The sequence below is a fragment of the Myxozyma melibiosi genome (genome assembly GCF_037950935.1).
Source record: "Myxozyma melibiosi strain Phaff 52-87 chromosome Unknown BZA70scaffold_11, whole genome shotgun sequence".
Lineage (NCBI taxonomy): Eukaryota > Fungi > Ascomycota > Lipomycetes > Lipomycetales > Lipomycetaceae > Myxozyma > Myxozyma melibiosi.
The window spans coordinates 25,119-40,004 of record NW_027042925.1 but is presented as its reverse complement, the minus strand read 5'-3'; the positions used below and the strand labels follow the sequence as shown (position 1 = coordinate 40,004).

The window sequence follows — 14,886 nt, the reverse complement described above, 5'->3', positions numbered from 1 at the left end:
TAGTAAATACAACGCATCATATGCAGTCCCGGAATATAACAACCAGCCGATCCAGCCGCGAGATCTGCGCCAACATCTTCTCCTCCGCGGCCCGCAACCTCTTCACCTCCTCCTTCTCCGCCGCAGTCAACATCCCTTCCTCATCCCGCTTCACGTCCTCGCGCGCAAGCTTGCTCATTATCCCCGGCCTCTTCTTCCGCTCCTCCACCACCCGCGCATAGCACCTCGTCATCGTCCTCACAATCTGCTGCGTCATCAGCGCGTACGCTGAAGCAGGCTTGTGGAACCACAGATAATACGTCCGGCTAGGCGCGCGGTCGGTGCCTTTGGGTACCTCTTGTAGATCTAGACTGCCGCACTCGTGCAGCGCCGTCAAGTGCGCGCGAATATCCTTGACCGGCAAAAGCGCAATCTGCGCAATCTGCTTCTCGTCGATCCGGCCTTTTGACCGGATAATCCGCAGCAAACGACATGCCACCGCGCCTTGCTTGCGCGCAATCAGCTGGTCGTACTCTAACGCCTGGATCGCTCCCATCAGCACCTCAAAATCAATCGTATACTCTCCGCCGCCTCTGCTACTCAACTTCTTCAAGAACGGAAGCGCAGGGTTATGACAAAGAAGCGCGAGATGCATTCCCAAGTGCTCGAACCGCGAGCTCTTTACTTTATCGTCTTCGGATCCATCTCCATCTCCTGATCCGTCGTCAGACTCGCTTCCAGACGATGACGACGATGATGATGCCGCGGTTTTCCGCCGCTTCTTTCGATGTGATGAGGATCGCGACCGAGATCGTCGTCGACGCTTGCGACTACGCTCGCTATCTGAAGATCCCGAGCCCGAGTCCGACTCTGACTCTGATTCTGAGTCGACAGAAGAGCTCGTGCGCTTGCTCGATTTGCTCGACTTGCTCGACGACCGTTTCCGCCGGGGCGCGGCGATGGAACTTCCCAGATCAAGATGCGGGTCTAGATGCTTGAGGATCTCGAGTCCCGTGACGACAGGGGTCGCGGTCGTGCTGTTTCTGCATCTAAAGAGCTTTGGCTCCATGCATTCGAGTGCCTGCTCGTAGACAGCTGCGGTTACCGAGCCGATTCGTCTGCGCGCGAGGGCGGCCAGCACCTGAGATCGCATGAGAACGACGAATTTGTCGTGGTTGAGGGTTAATATCGCGGATTCATCCACAACCATGTTGTCAGCAGTACTGCTGGAGCTGCTTAGAGCGTAGTCCCGGGATCGTTTTTTTGACGACGACGATTTCTTAGTCTTCTTATCAGAAAGCACGAGGCCGTCGTTGGGAAAGTCGTGGACCGACATGACCTTGATCCATTCCTGCTGCGCGTCTGCCTCGGCAGCCTGTTCGCGCTTCGTCTCCGAGACGGTGGTTTTGCGGGGAATAAGCGCTAGCTTCTGCTTAAAGACAGCACGGTACCTGTCCTCATCAGGACTGAACTCTGCACGCGAGAGGGTGGTGAGGAGCTTGCATTTGAGCAGGGCGGTGAGAGCGTCTCGCGCTTGATCTGCGTCTGCGGCGGCGGCGAGGTAGTCTGAAGCTCTGATGTGGCCGTAGAGCAGGAGGTTTTTGACTACGGTCGGGGCGGCTGGGAGATCAGGGAAGCGGTCTTCGACGTAGGAGACAAACGAGCCGGCGCGGACGAGGGCGGCGTAGATGCGGTCGGGGGCGGCGACGTAGTAGGGCGAGGAGTCAGGCCGGTCGTCGGGGACCCAGTAGAGGACGAAGCGGAGCTGGATGAGAGGGATGAGGGCGCGTTGGATAGCGGACGAGGGCAGGGAGGAGTAGCGGGCGAGGAGGGGGAGGGTGAGTCTGCCTTCTTTGAGGAGGGTGTCGACGACGGTCGCGACGAGAGGGCCGTAGATGTCGCGGAGGAGGAGGACGAGGAGCGCGTCGTCGAACTGAATAGTTAGTAAGAGTAGAAGGAGGTGAAGAGAGAAGAGAAGGGATACCTGCGACATCAGTTCTTATAGAATACAACAACAATAAATACAAGTGAACAACTACAGAATCAGATATCAGAGTAAAGTAAAGCAGCGAGTTAAAGAAAAAAATCAAATTTTAATCGCAGTTCATCAAACTCTCTCTCAAAACCTGATTGTCCCAATCCAGCAAACTGCATTTCCGCCGCTCCACCAATGAAACGCGCGCTGTTTCGAGGCCGCCTTTTTCGCCCGCCGCCGCTCTGCCAGCACCTTTCGGACTCGAAGAAGAACAAGACTTTGAACCACCGTCTTTTATTCAGGTTTTTTGTTCTTAAAAACAGTCGGAAGTAGAACTGCTGCGATTGAATTACAAATAATCTCCAGATCCGGCTTTGAACTACCCAAATCCACTTCCTCGTCCCTTCTCCGTCGCTTCACCAACTTTTTATCTTCACCACAATGCTCGCCCACCGCCGCGCTACCTCCTCCTTCCTCCACACCGCTCGCCGGACACTGGCAACCGTCGCGGACTCCGGCTTCGCCTCCTCGACCGTCGAGGGCGTCAAGCTCGCGACAAAAGAGGTCGACACACCAATCTCGACCCTCTCCTTCGTCGTCAAGGCCGGATCACGGTACTCGACCACCCCCGGTGTTGCCCACGCCCTCGAGCGCTACGCTTTCCAGGTGGGTTCTGAATCCAATTATATCCTCCTTCTCTCTCTGCAATTGTCGCTGACTCCTCATCTCTCAGAACACAAAAACCCGCTCGGCCCTCCGCATCACTCGCGAGTCTGAATTCCTCGGCGCTTCCTTCTCTCCCTCGCTCTCCCGCGACGCCATCGTCCTCACCGCCGAATTCCTCAAGGACGACCTCGCCTACTTCTTCGAGGTCCTCTCCGACGTCTTCGCCCGCCCCCACCTCGCCCGCCACGAGCTCGCCGAGGTCGTCGGCACCCTGCTCAAGCTCGACTCGACCGCCGCCGCCGCCGACCCCTCCGTCGCCGTCACCGAGGCCCTCCACCTCGCCGCCTACCGTCGCGGTCTCGGCCTGCCCCTCTACGCGCAGCCCTCCGACTCCATCTCGGCCACCTCCGTCTCCGACTACAAAGACATCGTCTACACAAAGGCGAACCTCGCCATCGTCGGCTCCGGCATCTCCCTCGACAAGCTCTCGCCCTTGGTCGCGGACTTCCTCGAGGACGCTCCCGCCGGAACCGACGTTCCCCTCCCCTCGTCGCCCTTCTACGCCGGCGACGTCCGCGTGCCCTCCACCGCCGGCAACGCCGTCGCTCTCGGCTACGCCACTTCTTCCTCTGCTCCCGAATTCGCCGTTCTCGCTGCTCTCCTCGGCGGCACTCCCAGCATAAAGTGGTCGTACGGCTCCTCCCTGCTCGCGACCGCGACCCAGGGCAAGGCCGTCGCCTCGCTAACCCCCTACGCCGGCTCGTCGCTCTTCAAGATCATTGCCTCCGCCGGCTCGGCCGAAGACACCTCCGCCGCTGCCGCCGCCGCCGCCTCGGTTCTCAAGTCGGTCGCGTCCAAGCCCGTGTCGTCTGACGACCTCAAGAAGGCCATCGCGCAGGCAAAGTTCGCCGCCGTCTCCCCGCTCGAGGGCAAGCCTGGTTTGACCGCCACCGGCGTCTCCCTCCTCACCACCGGCGCTGTTCCCGACACTGCCGCCATCCTCTCGGCCCTTGACTCTGTCACTGCCGAGAAGGTCAAGAGCGCTGCCGAGGCCGTCGTCAGCAAGGTCGCCGTCGCTGCCGTTGGCAAGGTTGCCGAGCTTCCTTACGCTGATGAGTTGTTGTAAGCTGTTTCGTCAACATTTGACGCACAAATGAGCAGCCTTTGTCAAAAGTGATTGTTGCTTCTTGACTATTTGTCTATTTCTTTTCATATGCTTATCATCAACAAGTTTCAAGTTATCTATCATAAACTAATATTGAACAATTGCTCTTGTACCTGTCTTTTGTGTGTATCTACTTTTATATTCTCTTTTACTTTTAGATGATCCTTTGTTTTAAAAAAATTGAAATAAAACTTTTTTTTAAAAACTATTTATTCCTTTGACCTCTAAATAAACAATAAGACAAGACGGATTAAGTGGGTTATTATGGTCCTGTAATCGGCAAACAATGGGAAATCAAAAGAGTAGAAACAAGTATCCTTCGCCAAACCCCATTCATGACTTGCAATAAAAAATAAAAAAATAAAAATAAGAGAAACTATGATACACACCAGAATTATTGTTACTTTGATAAAAGAAAACGGAATCAATGCAGCTACCAGTTGGAAACACAAACAGAATTATAGAAAAAAGAAAAAAAAAGGCACATTATGCAACAAGGATAGTCGAAGAGGCGTTGCTGAGATGCATACTGTTCATCAGCGCATCCTTCTCTATCGACGAATCAATCGTCGGCCGTGCGTGCAGCTCGTTGCTGTTCCGCGCGCTCGAGTGATTGCTCCAGCTAGGTCGCGTCGTAATCGTCAGGTGCTCCTTCACATCCGCCGAACTCAGAGGCAGAATTCTCGACAGCTGCGGTGATGACGAGCCGAGCGCGTTACGCTCTTTCCTGGCAACGTCTCCGGCGCGGTCGTATAGATAGAGACCGACGAACGTGAGTGCGATACCCCAGTTCTGCACAGGGCTGAGCTCCTGGCCGAACCAGATGATGGCGACGATGATCACGAAAATACGCTTAAACAGACTCGCGATCGAGTACGTCACCGGCGAGACCATGCCGAGGATCTGGAAAGCCAAAAAGTTCTGGCCAAAGTGGACGGTGCCGTTGAGGAAGAAGAGCAGCATAAGAGTGCGGATAGGCATGGCGACGTCGAGACCCTCGGCCTGGATCGGGAGAGTGCCAGAGATGATGTACTCGCGCAGCAGACCGGCACCTTCGTAGTAGAACCAGAGAGGTGAGGTGAGGATGAAGGCCATTCCGGAGCAGTAGCAGAGCAGGTTGATCTTGTCGAGCTTCTTCTTGGGCTCAAACTCGGAGGCGGGAGAGTTTGTGAGGAGCTTCTTGGAGAAGATGTTTTGGGAGACAAAGATAACGGCAGCAAGAAGCGCGCAGAGAATTCCAATAAGCTGACCCTGGAACTCAAAAGAGCAGGCGAGCATGACACCGAGGGTGAGGGGGATGAGGGAGACGTAGGTGTAGACGGAGTAGTGCACACCAAAGATGAAGCGGTAGGCAAAGACGGTGAAGAGAGGGGAGAGGCCCTTGATGGTGTGGACGAGCGAGACGGGGATCTTTGAGGTCGCGATGTGGGAGAAGATGTGGCCGGAGAGCTGGAAGACGGCCATGGGGGCGACGGTGAGGATGACCTGGCGGGTGGGCCGGGAGATACCGGTGTGGGAGAAGGGGAGGAGGCGCTTCATGCCGGGGACGGAGGAGCGGGTGAGGGTGGAGGTTGTGAGGGCCCAGAAGACGACGAAGGCGAACTGCATCATGGTGAGGGTGATTGGGTAGGGGAAGACGTTGAGGATGGACTTTGTGAGGGTGTTTGAGACGGCGGAGGACCAGTACCAGGAGAGGGAGAGGATGATGAGTTTGACGGAGATGGGGGGAGCGAGTTGGTGGATGCCGTGGGCGGTGGACTCGACGAAGGAGCCGCGACGGAGCATTGTGGTGTGTAGGGGGGTGAGAGGTGGTGGTGGTGGTGAAGCAGGAGGTGAAGAGGATGAACGAGTGACGGACAGAACACGCGGATCTGTCTGAGTAACGACTGGAAGCGGAGGGTGCGGAAGCAATAACCACGACAAGAAGAAGAAGAAGAAGACAATAAGAAGAAGAACAAGAGAATAACAAGAATAACAAGAATGACAAGAGAACAAGAGATAGAAGAAGAAACAGAGAAGAAGAAGAGAAAGTGCTGCGTCTTCTTCCTTTTGCCGTGCAGCCATCGCCGCCGTTCCTAATCCGGACTAGCGCATTCGCCACGCTTATTTTAGACACCGCCTCAGCCACCGGTGGCGCAGCGCCTCGCTTTTGCCTGCAGATCGCCGTTTGGCTGCTCCAAAAGCGCGAGTGTTTTTGCCCGATTTGGAATTGCTTTTGTTTATTGATCGATCGCGGTTTATTGTTTATTGTTTATGATATATTGTCTGTTATTAAAGGACTTTGGTTATTGCTTTATTTGTTTGTTCTGACGCAACTGCCAGCAGACAGCAGCTCACGGCTCACAGCAGCAACTCCGCAGCACACCTACCTACGTAATGCACCTCCATCACAGCCTGGCTGCTCTCCTCCTTCTCCCTCGTCACCGCCGCTTCCAGTTATAACCTGCAATCCCTTATTTACATGTAAAACCGGCATTCTCGTTCTCCCTGCAGCTCTTCGTAGTCACACGCCCTCACACACCCTCACTCCCCGCTGCTGCCGCTGCCGCTGCCGCCACTCCCCCCACTCCCTCCCGCCGCCGCTGCTGCTGCCTTCTCCTCGTGCTCCTTCCTCACCGGCGCAAAGTATTCATGTGCCATCGCCTCCTTCGCCGTCAACCTCTCCTGGTGGTCGTACCGTAGCAGCTTGTCCAGAAAATCCAGCGCTTCCGGCGACACGTACTTGTGATTCTCCGGCGTCACAAACCGCTGCCACGGCCGTCTCGCAAACCTGCCAATCAGCTCGTCGTACTGCGGATCGAGCTCGATATCGTACTTGTCCAGATACTCATTCAGCGCGTCCGTCCCCAGCACCCGCGCAATCTTCACCAACTGATCCGCATTCGAGCTGCCGTGGAAAAACGGCTCTTTTTTGAAAATCATCGACGCATACATCGCGCCTAGTGACCACATATCCAGCGAGTAGTCGTATTCTTGGAAATCCACTAGCAACTCTGGGCCCTTGAAATATCGCGACGCTACTCGCACATTGTACTCCTGTCCCGCATGATAAAACTCAGCAAGACCCCAGTCAATAAGACGCAACTGTCGCTTCTCATGATCAATCATCACATTGTGAGGTTTCACATCCCGATGCATGATACCTCGAGAATGGCAAAAGTCCAGGGCCTATGAATCAATATCCATCAGCTTCCACTCAGATATACTTTCAATAACATCTCACTCTCACCTTGAGCAGCTCGTAAATGTAGTAACGAATATCGTAATCCGTAAACCTCGGGTACAACAACCTGAAATCAATGTTGTTCACATACTCGAATATAAGCGACGGTGTCCGACTCTGTCCATCCTTGTTAGCTCATCAGCCCACCCTTCCTCTCCTCCACAACGATCCTAACTCATAACTCACCTGAGCATCCCGAACCATGTCATACAACTGAATCACGTTCGGCCCTCCCGACAGATTCTGCAGAATCTTCACCTCACGTTTGATCTTCTTCTTCTTCACCGGCTTGAGCACTTTAATAATGCACTTTGTGTTGTTCACAATATTCACGCCCTCAAACACTTCCGAGTACTTTCCTCGTCCCACTTTCTTTACAATCTCGTAGTTTTCTATATCTCCCCAGCTGACTTGCAGCGATTCTATCAAATCAACCCAGTCAGTATAACTCTCTCTCAATATCTCAATCAAAAATACACTTACCGTAATCGGAATACGAGGCGGGCATCTGCGCATTCACATACGCATACGTCCGCGCTATCGACACCGGATGCGCCATTTCTTCTCTCTATCTGATTCTTCCTCTGGATCAGTCGAGATCACCAAACACAGTCACCGCACTAAAGATCGACGACTCAAAAATACTCTGGCTCTTCAAAGAAGAAACTCCCGATATCTGCAAATCAATCCTCCTCGCTACCTGATCACTGTTCAAATCTTCCTTTTACAACCAACTATCTGTATATCCAAAAGATAGCTAGCAAAAGACAGAACGCTGTGCAGATCCCTAAAAGCAAACAAAACTACTACTGAAAAAAGCTGGCTGAAGTGGTCCAGGTCCGTTCTCTGTTTGTGCCCAGCCTTCTCCGGTAAGAAAAACCTTAAACCTTCAGCAGCCGCATAGCCATCGGCTACCTTCTTGATTTAGATGCTTTACTATTACTATTCCTAATAAAACTATTCTGATATTACTATCGCTATCGTTGATTAAGAATAAGCATCACGCTCCCGCCTCTTCCACGCTCTTCTCCCCGTTATTCCTCACAGGCGCAAAGTAGTCATGTGCCATCGCCTCCTTCGCCGTCAACCGCTCCTGATGATCATATCGCAGCAAATGGTCCAGAAAATCCAATGCCTCCGGACTGATGTACTTTTGATTCTCCGAAGTCACAAACCGCTGCCATGGTCGTCTCGGGAATCGCCCAATCATCTTATCATACTGAGCATCTAGCTCAATATCATACTTCTCCAGATACTCGTTCAACGAATCCGTCCCCAGCACCCGCGCAATCTTCACCAGCTGATCTGTGTTTGAACTGCCGTGGAAAAAGGGGTCCTTCTTGAATATCATAGCCGCATACATCGCCCCCAAAGACCACATATCCAGCGAATAGTCGTACTCCCGAAAGTCAACCAGCAACTCGGGGCCCTTGTAGTACCGCGATGCCACTCGCACGTTATACTCCTGCCCCGCATGGTAAAACTCTGCAAGACCCCAGTCGATAAGACGCAGCTGCTTCTTCTCATGATCAATCATCACATTGTGAGGTTTCACATCCCGATGCATAATACCCTTCGAATGGCAAAAGTCCAGGGCCTATGAATCAATATCCATCAGCTTCTACTCAGATTACCTCCAATAACATCTCAATCTCACCTTGAGCAGCTCGTAAATGTAGTACCGAATATCGTAATCAGTAAACTTTGAATACAAAAGCCGAAAGTCAACGTTATTGACATATTCAAACACAAGCGACGGTGTCCGGCTCTAATATAAATCCTCCGTCAGCAGCTCATCTATCAAAATCAAACCAGCCGAAATACTCACATGTGCATCGCGCACGATGTCAAACAGCTTAATCACATTCGTTCCACCCGAAAGATTCTGCAAAATCTTCACCTCGCGCTTGATCTTTTTCTTCTTCACCGGCTTGAGCACTTTGATGATACATTTATCATTGCCATTCAAGTTCACGCCCTCAAACACCTCCGAGTACTTTCCCCTACCAACCTTTCTCACAATCTCGTAATTCTCAATGTCACCCCAGGAAACATGAAGCGATTCTATAAACAAACAGTCGTCAGTACCATCGTTATTCCCCACAGCACCTCAACCTCTCGCAGCTCACCATAATCAGAATACGAGGCAGGCATCTGCGCATTCGCATACGCATATGTCCGCGCTATCGACACAGGATGCGCCACCGCCATCGTTGGCTCCTCGTCGTCTCTTTTCCGTTTTTTTTCCGTTCTCGAGGTATTTGCTCGCGGAGCCGTAGTAGACCACCAGCTGTCGGTTTATTTCTGTCTAGCGCACTTAACCTGCAGTTTACTGGAGGATACTACTCTCTGTTCAGAACAAATCAGACAATCTCAGTCAACTATCAGAACCGACGGCGCTGATTCAACTGGAAAGCAAGTTGTTGTTGATCAGTAAAAACCTCGCTGTTCGTCATCAAGCTCTGCTCTGAACTGCGCGCGGTTTTACTCATTTTCATCAATTCAATTAGAGTTTTAAGAAAAGTCACGTGAAGATGATGTAACCAGTTCTGTCTCGCTCTCGTCTTATACTCCACCAAATACCAGCAGCAAGAGCGCGATGTATTCAGAAGCTGGAGTCTCGGAAAGCGATGAATACAATACGTCTGGACTGTCTGCGAGTCAGATAATACTGGCAATAAATTTCCGCTCCAGCGCGCTCGGGTTCGCATACTACACCTGCGACGACCACAGACGAGCGTCATCGAAGACCTGCATGCCAACGCTGCTTTGATTGAGAAATATCACGCCGGCTGGGATATAATCCACAATGGTCAGTCAGCGTTGTGCACTTTTGATATGGCAGTCGTGTTGATGTATTCGTTTGCAGTGATCTTCCAAGTAAAACCGACCATCGTTCTTCTTCCGTCGCGGATCGAGGATTCCATCGAAGAAGCACTAAAAAGCGTAGCAGAGACGAGTGCGACAATACCTCTGTTTGATACAACGAATCCCGCTGCTCATCTGTTTAAATTCTAGACCTACGTATAGACATCCGTCCTAGTAACGAATTCGCCCCAAGAGCTGCCATCTCAAAGATCTTGGCACTACAAGCCGAACGACCGACCTCAGTGCAGTTTGTAACCCCTACCAGTGAGCATCTTGCAACTAGCTCGTCATCAGACGCTGCGCTACTGGAACTGTCTACAAAAATCAATCTTGACAAAGAAATTTCTGTATGTTCTGCCTCTGTGCCATTCTGAAGCACATCTACTGAGCTGTCCCCACAGATCGGATGCGCTGGGGCGGTAATCGCATGTGCGCAAAGACTGTCCGCTCTCGAAACTGGCGATGCCGAATATAGCAGCGCATCACTGAGCATTCTTGACATCGAGTCTGTCAGGCTGTATGTCGTCTATACTTTATAATTTCGACGATACTTTCTAACCTGCTTCTAGAGACGACATCATGTACGTAAACTCAGATACCATCTGCTCCTTACAGATATTTCTCGACGAAAGCCACCCCGACGTGCTCGAGAGTGCCGCAAACAGGCGCAAAGAAGGCCTCTCTTTATTCGGAATCCTCAACTCTACAGCCTCGCCATTCGGCCATCAACTGATGAAGTCTTGGTTTTTGCGCCCGCTTCTGTCTGTTGAGAAAATCAACGAGAGACTTGATGCGGTTTCACTTCTTGTGAGACCCGATAATTATCCGCATGTCATAGATGGACTCAAGGGGTGCCTTAAGCGGGTCAAGAATATACCAAAGATTGTTGCAAACATGGCTATGGGAAAAGCAACGATTGCTGAGTGGAAGGGTCTCCTTGACGTATGTTGCGCAGGACTTCCCGTTGAGAGTTTTTACTGACAGAAGTGAGCAGTTTGCGTATCAATGCTTGAAGATTAGAGTCATACTATGCAATATAGTAAACGCTCAAGATATCAAGATTGTCAAGAAGATCACCGAGCAGTTTGACTCTGTTCCTCTCCGTGAAGTTTGCGAGCTTATCACATCTACTGTATGCTACCCCGTTTGTTTTTGTTTATGATACGAACTAGATTGGCTGAACAGGTTTCCAGATCGACTTTGATATGTCTGCAGTTGAGAACCGCGTCGTTGTGACCTCTGGGATCGACGAAAATCTCGATTGCCTCAAAAGCCAATACGACGCCATCGAGGAGCTTCTTCGCGAGACGGCAATCAATCTCTCTCGCGATCTTCCTGATGTCTATGGTGACGCAGTCGATGCAGCATACGTCCCGCAAATTGGATTTCTAGTCAAAATTGATTTAGGAGCAGACACCGGCGAACCAGTATACTTTGGCGATGACTGGGAATTGCAATTCAAGACTGACCAGCACGCTTTTTTCAAGTCTGCGGATGTCAGAGAACTTGATGAGAATTATGGAGACCTCTACACTCTCATCTGTGATATTGAGATTGAGATTGTCCATGCTCTTCAAGTTGACGTCTTGAAATACTCAGATCTACTGACAACCTGCTGCAAGCTGACCGCGGAGCTGGACTGGTACGTACCCATCTGTTATGACTACATTTACGCTTGCTGATGATGCTGTAGCCTGGTATCGTTTGCGGAATCGGCAACACTCTACAACTATCATAGACCAACAGTAACCGAGGATAACGTCATTGATATCAAAAAGGGTCGTCATCCTCTTTATGAGCTCTCGGTTCCGTCTTTTGTTGAGAACGACACACTGCTTCGCGGAAGTGAAGGAGTAGAAATCGACACCAAAGAGAACGCAGACACTCTTCCGTCGACGATCCTTCTCACTGGTGCAAACTTCTCAGGAAAGTCTGTGTACCTCAAACAAGTTGCTCTAATAGTCTACATGGCCCACATAGGCTGCTTTGTCCCTGCTGCCTCAGCTACCATCGGTCTCACGGACCGAATTTTAACTCGCGTAATGACCCGCGAAACGGTCGCTCGCGAGCGATCAGCATTCATGAATGACATTATGCAAATCTGTACAGCACTGCAGCTAGTCACCCGACGGAGTCTCTTGATTGTTGACGAGTTTGGGAAAGGTACTGAGGCGTGCGACGGAGCAGGTTTGTTTGGCGCTTTGATTGAGTATGTATCGCGGAATGCATGTGGAGGACGAGGCAGACCAAAGGTGGTAGCCGCCACCCATTTCCATGAAGCTCTGGATGAAAATGTCATAAGGATCTCTGAGAATGAGGTCAAATTTGTGCACATGCAAGTTCTGATAAACGGAGACACGAAGAATGAAAGTGCGGGCGAGAGACAGGTCGATATGAACATCACCTATCTATATCAATTAGTCGACGGCCATTCTACATCTAGTTTTGGAATCCGGTAGGAGACTCTCATATACTCTACCCTACTAGTACTAATACGTCAATCTCAAATAGCTGCGCAGCCATGAATGGTGTTCCGAAAGAAGTCATCGACCGGGCTGAAGAACTCTCGGCACTACTAGCCCGCGGCGAGGATCTTTCTGTCGTGTGCAGCCGATTAGATGCGAAAGAGCTGAAAATAGTCGAGCATGCTGTCCGTGCCGAGCTAGTGAGTGCTGTTTCAGGTATAGGTCCGAGCTAACGGTGTTTTCGCTTAGGAGCTTGTTGCGCGCCGATTTTTAAAAGAGAATTTTAGTGCGGGATTCGATGATATCGCTGTTCGTGAGAAACTTCGGCGAGTCCTAGGATACTAACTACTCTCTACTGTACTTTGCTACTGCCGTTTGCTACATTCGCTATTTATAACATGCAATCCTAGCTCGATAAATTATACATCTACCTAAACTTCATACTCTTTGTAACATTCTTCTTGATACCAGTCTTCTCACCCGCATAAGCCGACTCGGCAGGCTTATAAATCGCCTTCATCGACGCCAATTTCTTCTTTGCCTTTTCGTATTTCTTGCGCTTCTTCACTCTCGAATTGCGGTTATCCTTGTTCCGCTTCGGCGTCAAGCCCTTGTTCTTCAAGATCTGGTAATTGATCGCACGCTTGCCGTCCTCGCCGACTTCATCCTGCAACTTCGCGAGGTTTCCTTCCTTTGCGGCTTTCTTGATCGACTCATGCAGATCAATCTTGTCTTGCTTCTTCTTCTCCTTGGACGCCTTTACCATGTCGTAATATCCGTCGTCAGAGTCCGCATCGCCATCGCCGTAGCCAGCAACTGTATCACCGGCGTTACTCTGCGCGAACGAAGTCGAAGTGAAGTCGTTATCGTAATCATCCTCATCACCATCCTTGCCGTCCAAGAAATCAGCATCACCTTCCTCTGCTCTGGTTTGTCCGCGCATAGCCGCCAACTGCGACAGCCGGCTCAGACGCTCCTTCTCGCGCTCACGGTAAGGCAGATCAGCATCTCCAGAAAACTTCTCCTTCCGAGACGCGGCTTTCTGGTCGATCTTGGAAGTGTAGAAGCGTAGAGTCTTACGACGGGTCAGTTTGTCGGACAGATCGACGTCATCGAGCGCACTAGGATCAACGAAATCGCTACCAGCTTGCGCGGCAGCGAGTTTCTTCTTCTTGGAAAGAGGAGCGACGGTTGGAAGATCAAGATCGACATCAATAGTAGGAAGAGATCGCTTTCTCTTTGACGGGGCGGACTTCTTTGTAATTATCGATCCAAAGCTTTCCTCCTCCTCTTCTTCTTCTTCCTCTTCTTCGTCGTCGCTTTCGTCGACAGCGCTCTCGGCTTCGCTCTCGCCCTCATTCTCATCACTCTCGTTCGTCAAATCCGGCGTAGACACCTTTACGTCCTCAGTCTGCGAGATCTTTTTCCAGTACCGTCTCAAGACCAGTAGATGGTTCATAACCTGCCGATCTCTGACCGTATTCTCATCCGTCGTCTCATCGCAAAACAACGTAAAGTAAGCCGAAATACAAGCCAGATAACTAGCGAGCGCAACAAACTTCACCGACCGATCACCCGCCGCGCGCATCTCCTCAAAGATCGGCAGCATTTCGGAATACTCCTTGCTCAGCGGGAACAGCTCAGGATTCCGCGTCCGCAGTAACGATAGCTGCTCCTCTTTCGACATCTTTTCGATCTCGACCCGCGGAACAACGTCCCGCACGGCTTTCTTAAAAACCTCGTCTTCCTCCTTCGCAGCAGTCACCATCGCCTCTTCAAAGTCGTCCAAGAAATCGCCAGCGCTCATGTCGCTCAGCATCTTCTGTTGAATCTTTCGCGCCGTTTCTTCCTCCTCTTGAGCTGCCTCTTCGTCAGAGACGTCATCGGCATTATAGTACGCCCGTGCAGAGGTACCCCAGCCAGAAAGCTCATCAGCCTCGTCGAGCGCAGATTTTTGCTTGACTGCCCGCCAGTCGTCGTCGTCGTCGTCCGACACCTCGGTAGCAGAGACCGTCTTTGATTTCTTGCTTTCCTTCTTTGAGGACTTTTTGGGTTTTTGCGGGGCCTCTTCTTCCTCATACTCTTCTTCTAGCTCCTCTTCGACTTCGCTCTCGTTGTCGGAGGACGCATCCATCGCGAGAACTTCCTCATCGCTAGCTTCCATATCTGCATCTCCGGTCATTAGCCACCGTCAACACCTCGTACAATGTAAATGATTTTCGTACCTTGATGTCTAGAGGCGCCATCATCCCCAAACAGAATCTTCTCGCGCTGATCGTGAACTAAATCAGTCAAAAAATAGTCAGTATTCGAATCCAACAAGCGCTCAGCAAATAATAAACCATACACTCATCAACCGCGTCTTTCTCCATCTCGTCATACGTATTCACCCGCCGTATACTATCACCGCCATCGTCTTTTCGTCCTCGTCTAGCCATGATCTTCTGCGTCGCTAAATCAAGAAACCAGAGAGAAATCTGGAGGATGGGACTTTTACGAAATATTTTTTTTTCTCGTCGCGGCTCTGCTTTTCTCCCATCTAAAC

The 14,886-nt window shown here is 51.2% G+C and overlaps 7 protein-coding genes across 7 annotated transcripts; 2 read left to right on the top strand and 5 right to left on the bottom strand.

Annotated features, from left to right (window-relative positions):
• Positions 1–16: 16 nt before the first annotated feature.
• BZA70DRAFT_312143 (RNA polymerase III subunit RPC82-domain-containing protein) lies at positions 17–2,043 on the bottom strand (the record flags this gene model as incomplete). The annotated part of the gene is made up of 2 exons (XM_064914976.1): positions 1,964–2,043; positions 17–1,912 (listed from the first exon to the last, which is right to left on the bottom strand). The coding sequence occupies exons 1-2, from the start codon at positions 1,970–1,972 to the stop codon at positions 17–19; spliced, it is 1,905 nt and encodes a 634-aa protein (XP_064766501.1). The 5' UTR covers positions 1,973–2,043.
• A 151-nt stretch (positions 2,044–2,194) lies between these two features.
• Positions 2,195–3,998, top strand: BZA70DRAFT_259783 (processing/enhancing protein). The gene is made up of 2 exons (XM_064910866.1): positions 2,195–2,620; positions 2,688–3,998. Exons 1-2 carry the CDS (start codon positions 2,396–2,398, stop codon positions 3,744–3,746), a joined length of 1,284 nt encoding a protein of 427 aa, XP_064766500.1. The 5' UTR covers positions 2,195–2,395; the 3' UTR covers positions 3,747–3,998.
• A 173-nt stretch (positions 3,999–4,171) lies between these two features.
• Positions 4,172–5,791, bottom strand: BZA70DRAFT_282566 (triose-phosphate transporter family-domain-containing protein). The gene has a single exon (XM_064913304.1). It carries the CDS (start codon positions 5,568–5,570, stop codon positions 4,272–4,274), a length of 1,299 nt encoding a protein of 432 aa, XP_064766499.1. The 5' UTR covers positions 5,571–5,791; the 3' UTR covers positions 4,172–4,271.
• A 287-nt stretch (positions 5,792–6,078) lies between these two features.
• BZA70DRAFT_65453 (kinase-like domain-containing protein) lies at positions 6,079–7,943 on the bottom strand. The gene is made up of 4 exons (XM_064915298.1): positions 7,492–7,943; positions 7,195–7,430; positions 7,015–7,125; positions 6,079–6,953 (listed from the first exon to the last, which is right to left on the bottom strand). The coding sequence occupies exons 1-4, from the start codon at positions 7,565–7,567 to the stop codon at positions 6,309–6,311; spliced, it is 1,068 nt and encodes a 355-aa protein (XP_064766498.1). The 5' UTR covers positions 7,568–7,943; the 3' UTR covers positions 6,079–6,308.
• Positions 7,925–9,460, bottom strand: BZA70DRAFT_282562 (casein kinase II subunit alpha). The gene is made up of 4 exons (XM_064913303.1): positions 9,138–9,460; positions 8,837–9,072; positions 8,666–8,776; positions 7,925–8,605 (listed from the first exon to the last, which is right to left on the bottom strand). The coding sequence occupies exons 1-4, from the start codon at positions 9,217–9,219 to the stop codon at positions 8,009–8,011; spliced, it is 1,026 nt and encodes a 341-aa protein (XP_064766497.1). The 5' UTR covers positions 9,220–9,460; the 3' UTR covers positions 7,925–8,008.
• Positions 9,461–9,846: 386 nt separating this feature from the next.
• Positions 9,847–12,686, top strand: BZA70DRAFT_296817 (mismatch repair protein 5; the record flags this gene model as incomplete). The annotated part of the gene is made up of 9 exons (XM_064914541.1): positions 9,847–9,967; positions 10,027–10,223; positions 10,278–10,393; positions 10,446–10,818; positions 10,871–11,008; positions 11,070–11,518; positions 11,570–12,331; positions 12,388–12,526; positions 12,591–12,686. 9 exons carry the CDS (start codon positions 9,847–9,849, stop codon positions 12,684–12,686), a joined length of 2,391 nt encoding a protein of 796 aa, XP_064766496.1.
• Positions 12,552–14,877, bottom strand: BZA70DRAFT_65407 (Sas10 C-terminal domain-containing protein). Its single transcript, XM_064915297.1, has 3 exons — positions 14,689–14,877; positions 14,567–14,623; positions 12,552–14,513 (listed from the first exon to the last, which is right to left on the bottom strand). The coding sequence occupies exons 1-3, from the start codon at positions 14,777–14,779 to the stop codon at positions 12,769–12,771; spliced, it is 1,893 nt and encodes a 630-aa protein (XP_064766495.1). The 5' UTR covers positions 14,780–14,877; the 3' UTR covers positions 12,552–12,768.
• Positions 14,878–14,886: the final 9 nt, after the last annotated feature.

Bases quoted from the DNA above. Each gene is read 5' to 3' on its own strand.
- BZA70DRAFT_259783 (XM_064910866.1), top strand. From the start codon at position 2,396: ATGCTCGCCCACCGCCGCGCTACCTCCTCCTTCCTCCACACCGCTCGC. The intron at 2,621-2,687 runs GTGGGTTCTGAA...CTCATCTCTCAG, and splicing joins TCGAGCGCTACGCTTTCCAG to AACACAAAAACCCGCTCGGC.
- BZA70DRAFT_282566 (XM_064913304.1), bottom strand. From the start codon at position 5,570: ATGCTCCGTCGCGGCTCCTTCGTCGAGTCCACCGCCCACGGCATCCAC.
- BZA70DRAFT_65453 (XM_064915298.1), bottom strand. From the start codon at position 7,567: ATGGCGCATCCGGTGTCGATAGCGCGGACGTATGCGTATGTGAATGCG. The intron at 7,431-7,491 runs GTAAGTGTATTT...TTGATTTGATAG, and splicing joins CGCCTCGTATTCCGATTACG to AATCGCTGCAAGTCAGCTGG. The intron at 6,954-7,014 runs GTGAGAGTGAGA...ATTGATTCATAG, and splicing joins ACATTTACGAGCTGCTCAAG to GCCCTGGACTTTTGCCATTC.
- BZA70DRAFT_282562 (XM_064913303.1), bottom strand. From the start codon at position 9,219: ATGGCGGTGGCGCATCCTGTGTCGATAGCGCGGACATATGCGTATGCG. The intron at 8,777-8,836 runs GTGAGTATTTCG...GATTTATATTAG, and splicing joins ACATCGTGCGCGATGCACAT to AGCCGGACACCGTCGCTTGT. The intron at 8,606-8,665 runs GTGAGATTGAGA...ATTGATTCATAG, and splicing joins ACATTTACGAGCTGCTCAAG to GCCCTGGACTTTTGCCATTC.
- BZA70DRAFT_65407 (XM_064915297.1), bottom strand. From the start codon at position 14,779: ATGGCTAGACGAGGACGAAAAGACGATGGCGGTGATAGTATACGGCGG. The intron at 14,624-14,688 runs GTATGGTTTATT...TGACTGATTTAG, and splicing joins GAAAGACGCGGTTGATGAGT to TTCACGATCAGCGCGAGAAG. The intron at 14,514-14,566 runs GTACGAAAATCA...TAATGACCGGAG, and splicing joins TGGCGCCTCTAGACATCAAG to ATGCAGATATGGAAGCTAGC.